This window comes from Hibiscus syriacus, unplaced genomic scaffold (genome assembly GCF_006381635.1).
Source record: "Hibiscus syriacus cultivar Baekdansim isolate YM2019G1 unplaced genomic scaffold, ASM638163v2 tig00111783_pilon, whole genome shotgun sequence".
NCBI classification, from domain to species: Eukaryota; Viridiplantae; Streptophyta; class Magnoliopsida; order Malvales; family Malvaceae; genus Hibiscus; species Hibiscus syriacus.
The window spans coordinates 1,994,913-2,013,120 of NW_024063178.1; the positions used below are offsets into that span (position 1 = coordinate 1,994,913).

Sequence of the window (18,208 nt, forward strand, 5' to 3'; positions counted from 1 at the left end):
TAAACGATGTTCCCGCCCCTTCATTAAAGAAAGTCAGACCCCCACCTCATCTCCCACAAAGACTGAAGAAGCATAATGATGATATTCAATTCAATAAGTTTATTGAAATTAAGCCAACTTCACATCAATGTTCTTTTTCTTGAAGCTATAGAACAAATGCCTACATATGTTAAATTCCTCAAGGAGATTGTTACCAAGAAAAGAAAAACTGAGAAGTACGAGACAGTTGTCACGAAAAAAGAATATTGCTCTGCCTTAAGGAAGCTGTCACCAAAAAGACAAGATCTAGGAAGTTTTATCATTCCATGTTTGATAGGAGAAAATTATGTTAGGAAGGCACTATGTGACCTTGGCTCAAACGTGAACTTAATGCCTAAGTCAATCTTCGTGAAGCTTGGAATAGGAAATGACAGACCCACCTCTGTTATCTATCAATTAGTCGATCGTTCCCATGTTCATCATGAGGGCCGAGTCGAGAATGCCATTGTAAAGGTGGACAAATTCGTTTTTCCAGTAAACTTTCTTATACTGGATTGCGAGGTTGATGCCACAACACCCATAATCTTGGGGAGACCCTTCCTACCTATCGGGCGTATTTTAATCGACTGCGAGAAGGGTGAGCTTACCATGAGAGTGGCTAACCAATGTGTCACTATTAATGTTTTCCATACTCTCAAGTACATGGATGAGGCTGAAGAATGCCATATCATTTTCAAAGCGGATTCATTGATAGCAAGGGAAGCTGATAAATTTTACCATGACAATTTCATTCAGCTGGAAAGTTATGATAGGCTATTTGAAGAAGGAAGTGTCGAAGATCCAATGACTTTTCTTTGGAGAAGCAGTAGGCTAGCTTCCTCATAACGAGCAGCACATGTACACATTTTGAATCTCTTGATTTCGATGAATTTGTTCCTTTTAAGCCCTCATTACAGCATACACCTACCTTAGAGTTAAATAATTTACCACAACATCTTAAATATGCTTATCTAGGTAGTAATGAAACTTTACCTGTTATTATTTCCTCTGCCCTTACTCCTAACCAAGAATGTAGTTTGTTAAGAGTTTTGTCACAGCACAAGAGAGCGTTAGGATGGACTATGGTGGATCTGAAGGGAATAAGTCCCACCATTTGAAAGCACAAAATCCTGCTGGAAGAATGCCATGAAAAATCTATAAAACCACAAAGAAGATTAAACCCAATCATGAAGAAAGTCATGATGAAAGAATTCTCAAATGGCTTGATGCCGGAGTGATTTACCCCATTTCTAATAGTTCTTTGGTGAGTCCCGTCCAAAGTGTGCCAAAGAAGGGAGGCACGACCGTGGTGACAAGTGAAGACAATGAGCTATTACTAGCACGCATTGTCACCAGGAGGCGGATATACATGGACTACCACAAACTCAATAAAGCCACTAAGAAGGATTACTTCCATTTGCCTTTCATCGATCAAATACTGGATCAAGTGGCTGGGAAAGCAATTACAATTTCTTGGATAGATACTCGGGGTACAATCAAATTACCATTGCACCAGAGGACCAAGAAAAGACTACGTTCATATGTCCCTATGGCACTTATGTTTTCCAGAGGATGCCTTTTGGACTCTGTAATGCCCGGGCAACCTTTCGGTCTTGCTTACAAGTCATATTTTCTGACATGGTTTAGGATTTTCTAGAAATATTTATAGATGACTTCTCCATTTCTGGAGATGACTTTGAGAAATGCCTCGGTAATCTGGAAAAGGTACTCAAGCAATGTGAGGAGGTTGATCTCATGCTGAATTGGGAAAAGTGTCACTTCATAGTGACCGAAGGCATTGTTCTAGGCCATAAGATCTCTCAAAAGGGCATTGAAGTGGACAAAGTCAAAATCAAGGTGATCAAGAAGCTACCCCCACCAACTTCTATCAAGGGCATTAGGAGATTCCTTGGACGTCCTGGGTTTTATAGAAGATTCATCAAGGACTTCTCCACGATATACAAGCCCTTATGCACCCTGGTTCAATAAAATTAGCCCTTCGTGTTCGATACAAATTACCATGGCATATTCACCGAGCTAAAACAAAGACTTATCTCTGCACCTATTTGGGTTCCCCCCCGATTGGACATCACTATTTGAGCTGATGTGTGATGCGAGCAATTTTCCCGTGGAACCTGTTCCTGGGCAACGCATAGGTAAAATTTTCCATGTTATATATTATGCTAGTCGTACCTTAAATGAAGCACAACTAAACTATACTGCCACTGAGAAAGAATTACTTGTCGTGGTATTTGTATTTGACAAGTTTAGGCCATACATGATAGGAACCAAAGTCATTGTTCACACTGATCACTCAGCTATAAAATACTTAGTGAGCAAGAAAGATACCAAGCCTAGACTCATTAGGTGGATATTACTACTGCAATAATTTGACTTAGAGGTAATAGATAAGAAAGGTACTGAAAACCATGTTGCAGATCATTTATCTAGGCTAGAGAATAATTCTGAATGCCATGACATTTTAGATATTCAAGAAGAATTCCCTGATGAGAAAATTTTATATGCTACGACAATTCTGCGGTACACTAACATCGTCAATTTTCTTGTTAGTGGTATTTTGCCTTATGAATTGAACAACAAGGGCAGGAATAAGTTCAAGCATAATGCCAAGTTCTACTTTTGGGATGAGCCATACTTATTCAAACAATGCGCCAATCAAATAATTCGACGTTATGTCCCTAAGAATGAGCAAAGAGACATTTTACACCATTTCCACACAACCCCCTGTGGAGGACATTTTGGAGGTACGAAGACTACTGCTAAGGTCATCCAATCATGCTTTTACTAGTCGTCACTGTTTAAGGATGCTCACGAGTTTTGCAAAGCGTGTGATAGATGCTAGTGCACTGGGAATATTTTCAGACGACACGAAATGCCATTACAAAGCAAGCTTTTTGGCGTATAGGGCATTGACTTCATGGGACCATTCCCATCTTCTTTTAGAGACTTGTATAATTTGCTTACTGTGGATTACATATCTAAGTGGTTGAAGTTATTGCCACACCGAGGAATGACTCTAAAATTGTGCTCAAGTTCCTTCACAAGAATATCTTTACCCAATTTGGAGCACCAAGAGCCATCATCAGTGACAAGGGCACTCATTTTGATAACAAGGTAATTGACAAGGAATTACAAAAATATGGAGTACAACATAAAATCTCCACGGCATACCACCCACAAACCAATAGGAAAGTTGAAGTTTCTAACTAGGAAATCAAGCAAATCCTAGAGAATGTGGTGAGTCCTAGGAGGAAAGACTGGTCCCCGAAGCTGGACGAAGCTATATGGGCTTATCGGACAGCATTCAAAACACCTTTAGGAATGTCACTTTTCAAGATGGTATATGGGAAAGCATGCCGCCTACCTGTGGAGTTAGAGCATTATGCCTTTTGGACGATCAAGAAGCTAAACTTTGATGCACAACTAGCTAGGGAGCAAAGATTACTCGATCTGAACGAAATAGAAAAAGTTTGAGCACAAGCATATGAAAATGCCAAGCTTTACAAAGAAAAAACCAAGAAGTGGCATGAACGAATGCTTTTGCCAAGGCATTTTCATATTGGCTAGCAGGTGCTCCTTTTCAACTCGAGGCTAAAGTTCTTTCCTGGCAAACTGAAGTCACGATGGTCTGGACTTTTTGAAGTACATCGAGTCTACCCTCATGTCGTTGTTGATATCAAGAATATAGATGATGAGTCCATTTTCAAAGTTAACGGCCAGCGCCTGAAGGCTTATCAAGGAGCTCCGCCCTTGCGTGACAAATCGGCACTCTTCTTGTACGATGTCCAAATCTGCTAAGCATCTTGAAGATGCCGTTACTTTTTGGATTTACTCATGTGCATAAATAAATGTTTATTTTGTTACTGTTATATTCAATTTTTTTTGTTGATTATTTTATTTTGTTTTATAAATTTAGGGTCCACGTAGCACGCACGTGATGATCATAAGGCTGAAGAAAGGGGAGTGGGCGGTAATAAGACAAAATAGGAGGGAAATTTTCACCTTTTTACTTTTTTAAATTTTTAGTTTTTCTTTAGGGTTTATTTTAATTATTTTTTTCTTTTTCCCTAACTAACACCCCATCCACACGTTAAATAACCCCTATTTTACCTTTTCATCTTATTTTTATCATTTTTACACTCTCACTTATCTTTATATTTTCTTCTTGTTCCCTTCTCAAAACCGAAAGCCATAGCCAAAAAGCTTCAAGATTTTTAATCTTTTCTTTATTTTATCAACTACACCATGGTGCACTCACGTCCCTCAAGCATGGCTCCATTATCTCCATCACGTTTCGTAAATGAAGCGGTGCAAGAAAGGTTTCAAAGCCTCAAAAACCATCGGGTTTTCTTTGAGTTAGGCTATGTTTTCTTCGACAATGAAGCTGCTGACCTCAGCAATGATGTCATTGACATTGTTCACCAACACCAGTGGCAAAAAATTGCCAAGCATCCGGAGAATGTGAATGTCTCTCTGGTGAAGGAATTTTATGCCAACTTAACCGACCCAAATCAACATGTTGTGGTGGTTCGTGGTATTGCTATTCGTTTTACCTCTTCGGCTATTAATCGTTATTTAACTTGCATGATATTGTTGATAACCACACCACTTTCGTAAAAAATGTAGATAATGAGACTTAACATGGCATATTGGAAGACCTATCTTTTCAAACACACAGTGGAATGACCAACAAGTCAGCCGAAAAATGATGGACCACGAGAGGCTACAACTGAGGGCTAAGTTGTGGAATCATTTCATGAAGCACAAGCTTCTCCCTATTGCCCACAACACCACGGTCTCACAGAGGATGCTTCTCTTGCACTCTATTTTAGTAGGCGTTCTATTGACATAGGCAAGATAATTGTGGAACAAGTTCATACTTGTTTGAAGCGACCTGCCAGTGCCTTGGTATTTCTAAACCCAATTACGGCTCTCTTCCGTAAGAAGAATGTGCCCGAGGAGTAATTTGATGAGATATTACCTGGACTGCCTGTTATTACAAAGGCCAAGCTTCCTATGTTACTTGGATTCCAGAAAAATAAGGGAAAAGAAAAAGAGGAGAACACTTCCTACGCTGACACAACCCAAGATGCCGGGGCAAAACTAGATACCCTAGAAGAGGTCACTAAGTGAACCTAAGATCACGTGGGGCAGCTAACCAGCAATATGATAACCTTCTTTGCTTATGTAAAGCGTCGAGATGATTTTGTCATGAATGCTTTCATGGAGATTCTCCCGCACGTTAATCTTGATATCCAGTCTTCCCTGATACGCTCTTGCAACCATATGAGAATACCAAGGCATAGAAGATGCTCACCAGCCCACTGATGATGAGGAACCAGCCAATCCTGATCCATTTTACTCTCTTCCACCAACTGAATGTTAAGAAGTCGAGCTCCAGCTTTCAACTGTACCAGTACCCCCGCAACCCATATAGCCACTTGAGGATGAAATAATCAGAAATGTTGCAGCAAATTTCTCTACGAATGAGTACACGCCGGTTCAAGAATGTGCCTAAGCGTGAAGAGCCTCAACTATCCCAAGTCCCAGAAGGCCTTAGGACCCCCTGTTGTACCAGCATCATATTCTAAACATTCTAGCCCCATAAAATTATGCAAGCGCCCACATCGCACGGCTGTCGCACAACCACTAGCATAAGTAATCAAGGTACCTTGCATTACATTGCATAGTATGTAGTCTAGTTTTACCTTAGTTTTTATTTAGCATTGAGGACAATGGTTCTCTCAAGTTTGGCGGAGGTAGGGTATCTCAAATCATTGCACGACAGTATTAGTATAATGAATATGCCATGCCATTAGTAAGTGTTCGAATTAGTTTTCTGTAATAAATTAATTATACCCGATGATGATAAACTCTTTATGGCTAGAATTAAATGTACACTGTTGAGGGTGATAGAACCAAATCTAGGACTTGCTTCTTTGAAACCTTTGGATACACGATTTATGTTTTCCATGCTTAAGGAACTTAGAAAAAAATTTATAAGAGAACTCTTGCATATCTTGGCATAAAACTTTGATAATGAATTTTGAAAACCCCGCATAAAAAATGAAATCGCGAATAAATGCTCCGGTATATCTGTAGAGGGACACTCCTCTATACCCTGGCATTGCCTGAAAAATGCATTTAAATAAATGACATCCACAACATATGAGTGAATGAAAGTAGTCACATGATGACTCTACCTGACTAGCTCGGGGGTGGAAGGTATGCTCCCTTTCACCTATAGTGTAGGATGGTAGGTGTAATGGGTTGATTCCCCTCGTTGCAGTGTTAAAAAAACAATGTGGGAGTAAACTTTATAAATATCATGGCAAAACAAGAGATCTTTCTTAGAAATTTTGTAGATTTGTTAAGCATGGACTTGATACAATCATACGCACACACTCACACAAAGGATCTTGCCCTAGGGGACAATACTTGATTTCTCAAACTAGTCTAGTGTGTTGAAACGAACTATTCTGAGGGCTGAAATTCTATCCCATATGAATAACTTGAATCTGAACTTGCCATGGTATTTTTATTTTGCTTGATATTATTCATTGCTTGAGGACAAGCAATAGCTTAAGTTTGGGGGTGCGATAACTTCGTAAAAAGGCTATATTTAGGGTATTTTCACTTAAGTTATTGACTGTCTAAGAGCCCATATAGGATCATATAGATGCATTTAGGAGCATATAGTTGCATGAGGTGGAAATATATTTTGTCGCAACATTTTATTTTGTAAGTGGTGATGCGTTATGGGGAAGGTGTTTTGTTTGATGATGTGTATGATATGGGAGCAAGGATAAGCAAAAGGGAATTTTCGTGACATTATGAGACTGTTAAGCAGAGTACAAATACCAAAACGAATGGCATTTTGGAAGCAAAAAAGATGAAAGATGATATTTTTATTAGCTAGATGTCAATGTCTTCACGTGCCCTGAACCGCCAGTCACCTGGGAGGAGACATCTGCCACCTGGTTATCTGATTCTATCGGGACCACGCCCAGCTATAAGCTACCCAGAAGGGGACCACGCCTAGCTACCCTGGAGGCGACCACTGTTGTATATGCCTTAGCCCCTCACATGAAATGAGTCTGATCGGGGTATCCTAGGAATTTTAACACAAATTCCTAGGTTTATTCTCCCCTATAAATAGGAGATGAAGCCACCATAAGAAAGAGACTTCACACACTCCAACTTGAGCTTATTTTCAGAGAGAAAAAGATCTCTCTTTTTTCGTCAACCATCTTTACCACGGTATTCTTCCATTAACAAGCTAGAGGGAGTGGCGAGCTAGGTGTCCGAGAGAACCTAGCGAGCTGGGGCAATTTGTGGTGGCCGAAGGGAGCTCCGGAAGTGCATGTTGAAGGATTTTCCTTCTTCCCTTTGTTGTTTGCTCACTTTTATCTTATTTGGGTTGTATGGACAGATTATTTCTTGCCTTGTTGCTTGGAACATTCAAACCCCACCATGAACTAGTCTTATTTGGTGGGGGTTCCTTATGGATATTTAAGTTTTATTTTAATGAATGGTTGTTTTATATGTTGTTGTTTGTTTTGTTTATGATGTTTAATGCCTTAAGGTTGTAGGAGCTATGAGAGTAGCCATTCCTTAGGAGATTGCTTAGTGTTTGAGAGAATGACTAAGTATCATGTCCTTAGTATTCAAGATAAACTAGGGAGATCCACATAAGCAAGGGGTTCTAGGTAGTAACTAGGCCTAATCCAACCTTAGACATAAGGCTAGGATTTCAATCAACTAAAAGAAGTAGTGCTTGATCGAGAGGTTAGATGCTAGTGTTGCTACTAAAAGGTATTACCGTGACATATCATGTTATCTGAACCTATAGGATCCCTGCACTTGCTAATGCCAATAGGTTTGCCATGTCAACTTGAACATGTCGATTCCCTTGACTAGAGATAGCTTAGGGCACCATTCATAAACTCTGCCGGGCAAATAAGGCATGGAAGTAAGACCATCCTAAGAAGTAAACTTAAGTTTCCTAAGTGACTCCTATCATTCATTCCCGTAGTAGCTTGTTGTGTGAGGAGTCTAAAGTCCTGATAATCAAATCCAACATTACATTTTGTTTTGCCTTTACATTATCATTTGATTGCACTAAACTCAATTTAATTTTTGCCAAGACATTTCCATTAGCTACCATATTTCATTACACCATCATTCCATTCCCACCAACATCCATTTCATCTTGCCACAGCATTCTCATTTGTAAATAACATTACTCACTATACTTAGGTAAAGTAGTTAATTGTTTTGACTGAACTTATAAATTTCCTCTAATCTCTGTGGATACGATACTCACTCATCATTATATTACTTGTTCGATTGTGTATACTTGCACATATTTTCATGACCATATATAGTAGTCACAATTCGTGGACAATGTCTGTGTACGCGACTGCTTCATTGAAAACCTTTATCTCTCCTTGTGAAAATTTTCACTTGAATATCCCCTTACGGATCAAGACTTTCGCATTATGTCATGATGATGCAATGCAAAAACGAGATGAAAAATGACACAAAAAAGAAAAGAAAAGAGTTAGTATAGGTAAAATAGTCGATAGAATTAAAATATGCTATTTAAGTATAACACCTAACCAATCATGGTATCTACCCGATCATGCTTTCATTAGATAGCAATCCTACCAAGACATGCTTTCTACCCAAAATGATTTATTTTCAAGAAATTGATCCTAACCACATGGTATCTAGTTCGCATGCCTTTATTTGAAAAGAATAAATATATTCTAAGAACTTAAAGTAAAAGGTAAAGGTTTAGAGTCGTTTCTCCTTCGTGTACACCTATTTTGGCACCTATTGACGGATATAGATTCGGTAAGCTATACCTAGGGTGACCGTTCTACGGTTTAATATATGCATGGTTTCGATACTATGAGGAAAGGGTACTCGAATCGTCCTTGATGTCGGTGCCCCCTTGGGCTACCAAACCCCCAATCCTAACCCATTAAAGGTGTAAACGGATCGAGTTCAATTCGAGGGAATTCACTTACTTATACCTATACGAGGAATAAATCCCTACGAAGGTATAAGGCATGTGTATCCAGGAAAAAAAAACGGAAAGTCTATGTAGAAACTTTAACACAGCTGAAATTGTAACATTCAACTCCCGTATACCTTTCCGTACACGAGATATAGATGTCACATTACTTTTAAAATAGTTCAACCTTTAAAATCCGGTAAAATTTTGTTTCTTTTTATAAAACATAGTAATTAAAACTAATTTAAACACGCATTAAACTTAATTACATAACAAAAGGTATCATTCAAATGTTCTTCAGAGCACTTTTACTAAATATATTACATGCCAACTAAATACATCAAAAATTAGACATGTGTGTCATACTGTTACTGAAGGGTGGCCTTTGCTTCGATGTCCGATAATCTCCTTACTCCACTGGTAGTAAAACCTATGCGTGAAATTAACACACGCTAAGAAATTCTTAGTGAGGCAAAAATAATCATAAGCAAAATTCTACGTACAAGTATATTATGATAATTTAAATATCCATTACTTCTTTCAATTCATTAAACATTCGATAGTTTACTTCTGTAATACTAATACAGTCATTTCTCGACCATTACTCTAGTGTACGTGGATTGTACACCCACTACCAATACAGAAATTTATACATATAGTATGAATTTCTAAGTTTTGCATATCAAGTGCCCATACAGAAATTCATCCACTTAGTATGAATTTCTTAAGTTTACACATAAAGTGCCCATACGAAAATTCATTCACTTAGTATGAATTTCTTAAGTTTACACATAAAGTGCCCATACAGAAATTCATCCACTTAGTATGAATTTCTTAATTTTACACATAAAGTGCACATACGGAAGTTCATCCACTTAGTATGAATTTCTTAAGTTCACATATATAGTGACCATACGGAAATTCATCCACTTAGTATGAATTTCTTAAGTTTTTGCGCACTTAGTGCCATTTGGTAATCACCATACACACATCAATCAATCATACAACTATGACTACTGTAACATATACATACATAATTAAATGCACTCACCTAGCTTTCCACGATGTGATATCCAAAACACAAAAATTAATTACTCCGAAACTTGGCCTTTTCCTTTTTCTTTGCTTGACTCAGGAGCTTGATCTCGATCTATTCAATATCCATTAAATACATGTACAATATTAATTGTTAGTATATTTCCTAACAATTACACTTAAACATTACTCAAGAGTACCTATTATTAGCTTTTCTACAACAATATCAGCCTATCTTACAATTTCTGGCTCCTCAGTAACGATACCCTTACCATGGTATCGATACTACTATACTATGGTACTGATACTCTATTATGGTACCGATACCATTTTTACATTTTGTTTTGAATGGTATCGATACCTTCCCTTCGGTATCGATACCTTCCCTTCGGTATCGATACTGATTGCATAAGTGTTGATACTACTCAGCTGATTCATACCATTTTAGACTATAGTATCGGTACTGTTCTATCAGATCGATACCATTACCCAGATTTTCCATTGTTCAACCATAAACATACCCAAATTTGGTCAAATTTCCTTATGGTTACTCTCAACAATACTATTTAACTCTTCTCTATTTATCAATAATAACTTTCCTTCATTTAGCTACTTAAAACATCTAGTATCCCTCAATATCATTTGATTCTAAAAATCTCACCACAATTTCTAACTTATTTTTAAACTCATCCAATGCTTCTAATCTCTCATTTACCTCTTTGACAAGTCAAATCTACTAGCAAACATCAATAAACACTTATATCTTAACATATCATTTCAAAACCCATTTTCTTAATTCTCTAATATTTCTTCCATGCCATAATTCTAACCTTATATACCCTTTCCTTAAACTTACAAATCACCTAAGGTTGTAAAAACAATCCATAATCAAAAGGAAAAATTGATTAATTGAAGTTTACCTTTGAAGCTATAGAGGAAAGCAAAACCCATGGGAAAGAAGAATAAGAAGAAGATATATCATGTTGACTTACTTTCCCCTTCTCTTAAATCCCTAATTTTAAATTGGTTTTAAATTCATTTCACTTAAAAATACCAAAATGCCCTTTTACTAATATATCTCTTACTAATTGGTCTTACTTAAGTCATTTCTTATACTTAACCATTTATTCAATTTAGTCCTCTAAATTTTAAATTCCTTTCAATTTAGTCACTAACCTACTATTTGGGGTATTACAATTCTTCCCCTTAAGAAAATTCATCCTCGAATTTAAAGAAGTACCTGAAATGAAGAGCTGTAGAAACTACTTCCTTATATCCTCCTCTCTTTCCCAAGTAGCTTCCTTTACCATATGATTCTACCAAAGCACTTTAACTAACGGAATCCTTTTGACATCATTTTCTTGGCGGTCATGGTCGATATCACATTAGACAGGGATTTTGCTTTCTCACCTATTACTACAATTTCAGAGCTTTCCGCATCCTTTAAGAATAATCGCTTCCGACGAAAATCTACCCATCCATGATGTGGAGACAACCAATTCATGCCCAAAATGATTTCAAACTCATCAAAGGGCAACTCCATCAAGTTTGCCAAAAACACAACCCCTTGAATCTTAATTGGACATTTTTACACCCATGCTACCCTTGCACTATGACCCATAGGGTTCATCGCTATCATTTCACTAGAAATTGGTTCTAAATGAATTCCTCTAGTTCTAACCAACTTTGTACTAATATATGAGTGCGTAGAACTAGGATTAACTATAACAAAAATAGGCTCATCAAAAAGGTAAAATGTACCTGTTATGATCTCTGGATCTTCCCTGGTCTTTATATTATAAACTCAAGCCACTCTTCGAGTCTCTTATCTCTGGCTAGTCTCATATTGACCACCTGATCTTCCTCTACTTCTACTTGGTGCGGCTATTGATCTCTCAGTTTGTGATGATCTATCTCCCGACTTCTTTGGGAAATTCTGATCAAAGTGACCAGATTCACCACAATGAAAACAAGGGCCGAAGAGATATCTACATACTCCCTTGTGTGACCTACCACATGTCTGACATAGAGGTCTCTCTCCATAAGCTCTACCCGAGCTAGCAGTAAAAGAATGGGACTGCTTAGTTTTCCATGAATCTGCAGTAGAATCAGCTCTGTTAGTGTATCGAGAACCTGAGCTATTGCCTTCTTAGCATAATGTGTAGATGAAGGCATACCAATTCTTTTTCCAGTCTATAAACTCTGTTCTATTGCTAGAGTCTCCTTTTGAGCTCTTTCAATAGCCTTTGCTCTGTTTATCACTTCTTGCAGACTAGGCAAATTTAAGGCCAACATCATCTCTTTCAACTTTGTCCTCAAACCCTCAATAAACCAATCCCGTTGAGCTTTGTCATTAGGAACTACCTCGGTAGAATAAAGGCTAAGCTTATTGTATTCAACTTCATACTCGTACACTGCTCGATCGCCTTGCTTCAAGTTAAGAAACTTCAATATCATTGACCTCATAAACTGTTCCCCGATATACTTGTTATTGAACTCATCTAAAAAGAATTGTCAGTTCACTTGCTCCAGTGATGCATACATCGTCGTATTTGTCCACCACACCCGAGTTGATCCCCGGAGTAACGATGCAGCTCCACCCAATTTTTCATAATCGAAGCACTATAAACTTTCCAACATCACCTTAACATCATTCAACCATAAATATGTGTCCATAGGACCATCACCTTCTTCTCCCTTGAACTCAGGAGCTCCCAAACTTCTAAACTCCTTAGGGATTAACATTCACGGTGCTAGAGGAGCAGGGGAAGGTGGAGAAGGTTGAAACCTTTTCAAGATAGCATCGAGGGCTTGCATAAAAGCTTCAAACTCTTGAACAGACATACCCTGAGGTGCAGGTGCGCTGACTTTCTCAGACGGAATCGATGTTCACTATTTCTTCATAACTTTCACTACCCGATCCATCTCTACCCTCGTCCAGTCGCTCTTCGAATTCGTGGAATCGACATCTAGTATAACATACATAAAATAATACTTAAGTTAGTAAAGAGAGGCATCTATCATATTCTTTCTATACCTATCAGTAACTTGACATCTTAGTGGCATGTAACTCTTTTACATCAAATACATTCGATTTGGCGAGAATCGGCTAAACCTATAGCTCTTATAGCAATAAATGTAACCCATATCCCGTATATCCGTACATGAGATATAGATGTCACATTACTTTTAAAATAGTTTTCCTTTAAAACCAGTAAAATTGTTTTTTTTATAAAACATAGTAATTAAAACTAATATAAAAATACATTAAACTTAATTACATAACAAAAAGTATCGTTCAAATGTTCTTCAAAACATTTTACTAAATATATTACATGTCAACTAAATACATCAAAAAATAGACATGTGTGTCATAATGTTGCTGAAAAGGTGACCCTTGCTTCGATTACGCATGAAATTAACACACGCTAAGAAATTCTTAGTGAGGCATAAATAATCATAAGCAAAATCTACGTACAAGTATATTATGACAATTCCAATATTCATTACTTTTTAATTTATTAAACATTCGATAGTTTACTTCTGTAATACTAATACAATCATTTCTCGACCATTACTCTAGTGTACGTGGATTGTATACCCACTACCAATACGGAAATTTATACACTTGCTATGAATTTCCTAGTTTTTCATATAAAGTGTCCATACAGCAATTCATCCACTTAGTATGAATTCTTAAGTTACACATAAAGGCCATACGAAAATTATCCACTAAGTATGAATTTCTTAAGTTTACTCATAAAGTACCTATACAGAAATTCATCCACTTAGTATGAATTTCTTAAGTTTACACAAAGTCTGCATACGAAAATTCATCCACTTAGTATGAATTTCTTAAGTTTACACATAAAAGGCCCATACGGAATTCATCCACTTTGTATGAATTTCTTAATTTTACACATAAGTACCCATACGGAAATTCATCCACTTAGTATGAATTTCTAAGTTAAACATAAAGTGCCATAAGAAAATTCATCCACTAGTATGAATTTCTTAAGTTTTTCACACTTAGTGCCATTGGTAATCACCATACATACATACATCATCAATCATACAACTATGACTACCGTAACATATGCGTACATAATTAAGCACTCACCTCACTTGCCTCTCTTGATATCCAAAACGCATAAACTGATTACCGGAACTTGGCCTTTGCGTTTTGCTTTCTTGACTCAGGAGCTTGATCTCAATCTATTCAATATCCATTAAATATATGTACAATATCAATTATAGTATATTTCTAACAATTACACTTAAACATTACTCAAGATATATTATTAACTTTTCTACAATAATCAGCCTATCTTACAATTTTTGGCTTCTCATATCGATACCCTTACCATGGTATCGATACTATACTATGGCACCGATCTATTACGGTAATGATACAATTTTTACATTCTGTTTGAATGGTATCAATACATTCCCTTCGGTATCGATACTAATTGCATCAGTATCGATATTACTCAGTTGTTTCATCCCATTTTAGACTATAGTATCGGTACTGTTCTATCAGTACCGATACCATTACCCAGATTTTCATTATTCAACCCAAAACATACCCAAATTGGTTAAATTTCCTTATGTTTACCCAACAATACTATTTAACTCTTCTCTACTTACCCATACTAACTTCCTTCATTTAGCTACTTAAAATATCTAGTATCCCTCAAGATAATTTGATTCTAAAATCACAACACAATTTCTAACTTGTTTTTAAACTCATCAATGCTTCTAATCTCTCATTACCTTGACAAGTCAAATCTACTAGCAAACATCAATAAACACTCATATCTTAACATATCATTCAAAACTCATTTTCTTAATTCTCTAAATTTTCCATGCCATAGTTCTAACCTTATATACCCTTTCCTTAAGCTTACAAATCACCTAAGGTTGCAAAAACAATCCATAATCAAGAGGAAAAAATGATTAATGAAGTTTACCTTTGGAGCCTTGGAGGAGAGCAAAACCCATGGGAAAGAAGAATAAGAATAAGATATAGCTTGTGACTTACTTTCCCTTCTCTTAAATTCCTAATTTTAAATGGGTTTTAAATTCATTTCACTTAAAAATACCAAAATGCCCTTTCATTAATCTATCTCTTACTAATTGGTCTTACTTAAGTTATTTCTTATACTTAACCATTTATTCAATTTAGTCCTCCAAATTTTAAATTCTTTCAACTTAGTCACTGACCTACTATTTGGGGATTACAGAAAATGAATTAAAGCATTAATATGACAAATTAAAAAAATAGAAAAACTTCAATAAATTGATCATAAGCTAATTATAGACTCAACTTATAATTTCCTCCACTACGACAATGTGTAAGCAACTTACAGCTGACTCTCTGAAAAAAGTCTCCAGTGGAGTCGCCAAGCTGTCATAACTTTTTTAAACAATTAAGTTTTAAAAAACCAATTATGACTTTATTTTGAAAAAATTGGAGATCTTGAATAATTTGGATGGAAGTCGCCATCGACCTTTGGGTTAGGTAGATTGAATACCTAAAAACGTGTTTAAAATTTTAAGAAAAAACATTTTTAAGACAAAAATTGGTCTGCGTTTACCAAAAATCTGATTTAACGGGTCCAAGAGTCAGTTACGTGTGGGGAAGGATTAACACCCCCACGGCGCCCAAAATTTGTACTTAGTCACTTAAACATCGTCGTAAATGGGGAAATTATAAATGAATAAAGTTAAAATATGATCAATTTATTAAAGTTTAATTAATGCTTGAATTAATTATTTAAAGAAAATTATTTGACTTGATAAGAAATCTCGAAATTTGTAATCTCAGTCGGGAAAGCTATCTCAACTATTCTCATCCGTAAAAGAATATTCTATCTCTTAATTATTTAAAACATTGAATTATTGTCACAATTTTTGCATGAAATAAAAATTAGGATGCATTTTTCGAAAACATAAATTATTAATACTAACATTAACTAAGACGACATAAAAAAAATGACAAAAAATAAAAAGAAATAAAAATTATCATTTTAATAAATACATAAAGCACTCATAATTTCAAATTCATATTCCGTTCGAACGTCATACTGGATTACACTTCGATCAAGTAGTACTTTCCACGTCCATTCTACAAATACGTTCTTGAAACTATTCGAGTAACATATAAAAGATATGATGAAAATAAATGCAATTTGAAACATAGAATAAAGTATCTACAACAATAAAGCTAATAAGATTTACTTAATATAACATATAATATGTAAAATATATTCATACATAAAGGACTAAAATAAAAACAAGTGAACATTACAACAAAAATACAATCAACAAAAATAAGTACATTGGTAACAAAGGACCAGAATAGGAATAACAGAAACTTCAAGGATCGAACATAATTACAAACAAACCAGAGCCCATATCGAACATATTAAACAATACATGTGTTGGAAACGAAAAAACCCATAAATAAAAGGACTGAAATGAAATAAGCCAGAAACATAAAAGGACAAATAATAATTAAACCTAAATGTATTCATACTAATAGTGACTAAAACAAAGAATCAAAAAAACATAAGGTCATATTTGAATATTAGCAAACATGGCATAATATATAAACTAGTGACTTAAATATGAACATTGAAAAATAGAAGATCAAAACAAAATAATGTAAAGCTTCATTCCATGGCAAAATAGTGAGACTACAAGGACAAAAAGACCAACTCTACAATATCCCATGTTATAAAACACGCTGAAATCCGTCCCTTAAACGGCGTCGTATAGCTGGCCAAATATAAGGTCAACATTCGGCAAAACCTCCCATTGTTTCATTTTTTAGCCCAGGGGAGAGTGAGAAAATTCTCTCAACTCTCTCCTCCCCCTTTTCTTTGTACCCACTGTCGAGTAAAGCAAACCAAAGCCCCGGTCACCGTAAATCGGTGGCCACGGGGTTAAAACACTCGATGATAGCCTCTCAAAACACAACCCCTTACAACCGAGCTCTTAAACCCAACCCTCGCATGTACATAAGTCAGAAAACGAGACACCAAACCTGAAAGGTAAAAGATTTACCTTCGACGTCAACAGCGTATCACTCTGACGAAGCAAAGGTGGACAGATCTCCCTAAATGGTGAGTTTTGTTTTCGAATGTTCTTGGGTTTTTCTGGGTTCGAATGTTTTTTTTTCGGATTTCTCTCTTGGTTTTTCTTTTTTGGTTCGAATATGGATGGGGTTTTTTTGGTTTTCTCTCCTGGTTTTCCAAATGCCCCTCTCTCTCCTTGTTGCCTCTTTCTTTTATGGGTATGTTTTGGTTGATTTTTTCTGATGGGATGATGAGATATAGAATAGGGGCATGGCATCTATATTTTGGTAGGTGAAATCCCAAATTTTTAGGATTTAGGGTATTTTAAAATGGGGTTTGGATTTTGATTGACTTGGTGTACTTTCCCCACTGTTCGGCTGGATTTGATGACGAAGGCGACTCGGGAGTGTTCAGCGGCGCCTCACGCGGCAAGAAAGGTGAGAGGTGAAGTTCACGCACCGGTCTGGGGAGCTGAAGAGTTAGGCGTGTGCATTACACACGCGGGTGGGCTGGTATCTCCTGGTCGGCAGCGGCTGGTAACAAGTGAGGAGTTAGAGTTTTGAAACCCTAACTGAATTAGGTCGGGTCAAATCTTAGGCTTTAGGTCGGGTTGGTTTGTTGGGCTTTTTTAACTTGGGTTCCATTTGGGTCAGTAAAATGTAAAATATATTATTAATAATAATAGTAATAATAATAATAATAATAACAAAAATTAATAATAAATGAGTACCCGGACAAAAACGGGTGCCAACAAATTTTGCTTTCTTTTTATTTTTTGGCCTTCAAAAGGAGAATCCTATGTTGCTCAAATTCTTTGTTTTCTTACCTGTGTCTGACATCCATGTTTGAAGCATATGACCCTCTAAATACATGCAAAAAATTTAGAAGAAACTAAACATATCCACCTCATATGTATATTCGTGTCTCGCACCTACGTAACTTGAAAAACATCCCCTCTCCCTAACCCCTTTTTTCCCACTTCTTTTCCATTTTCTCTTTTGAGATTTTGTTTAGCCCGCCCCCTCTATGGGTA

At 36.5% G+C, this 18,208-nt stretch overlaps 1 protein-coding gene across 1 annotated transcript; it reads left to right on the top strand.

Moving 5' to 3' along the window:
- The first annotated feature begins 3,375 nt into the window (after positions 1–3,375).
- Positions 3,376–3,837, top strand: LOC120170682. The gene is made up of 2 exons (XM_039178590.1): positions 3,376–3,507; positions 3,610–3,837. Exons 1-2 carry the CDS (start codon positions 3,376–3,378, stop codon positions 3,835–3,837), a joined length of 360 nt encoding a protein of 119 aa, XP_039034521.1.
- Positions 3,838–18,208: the final 14,371 nt, after the last annotated feature.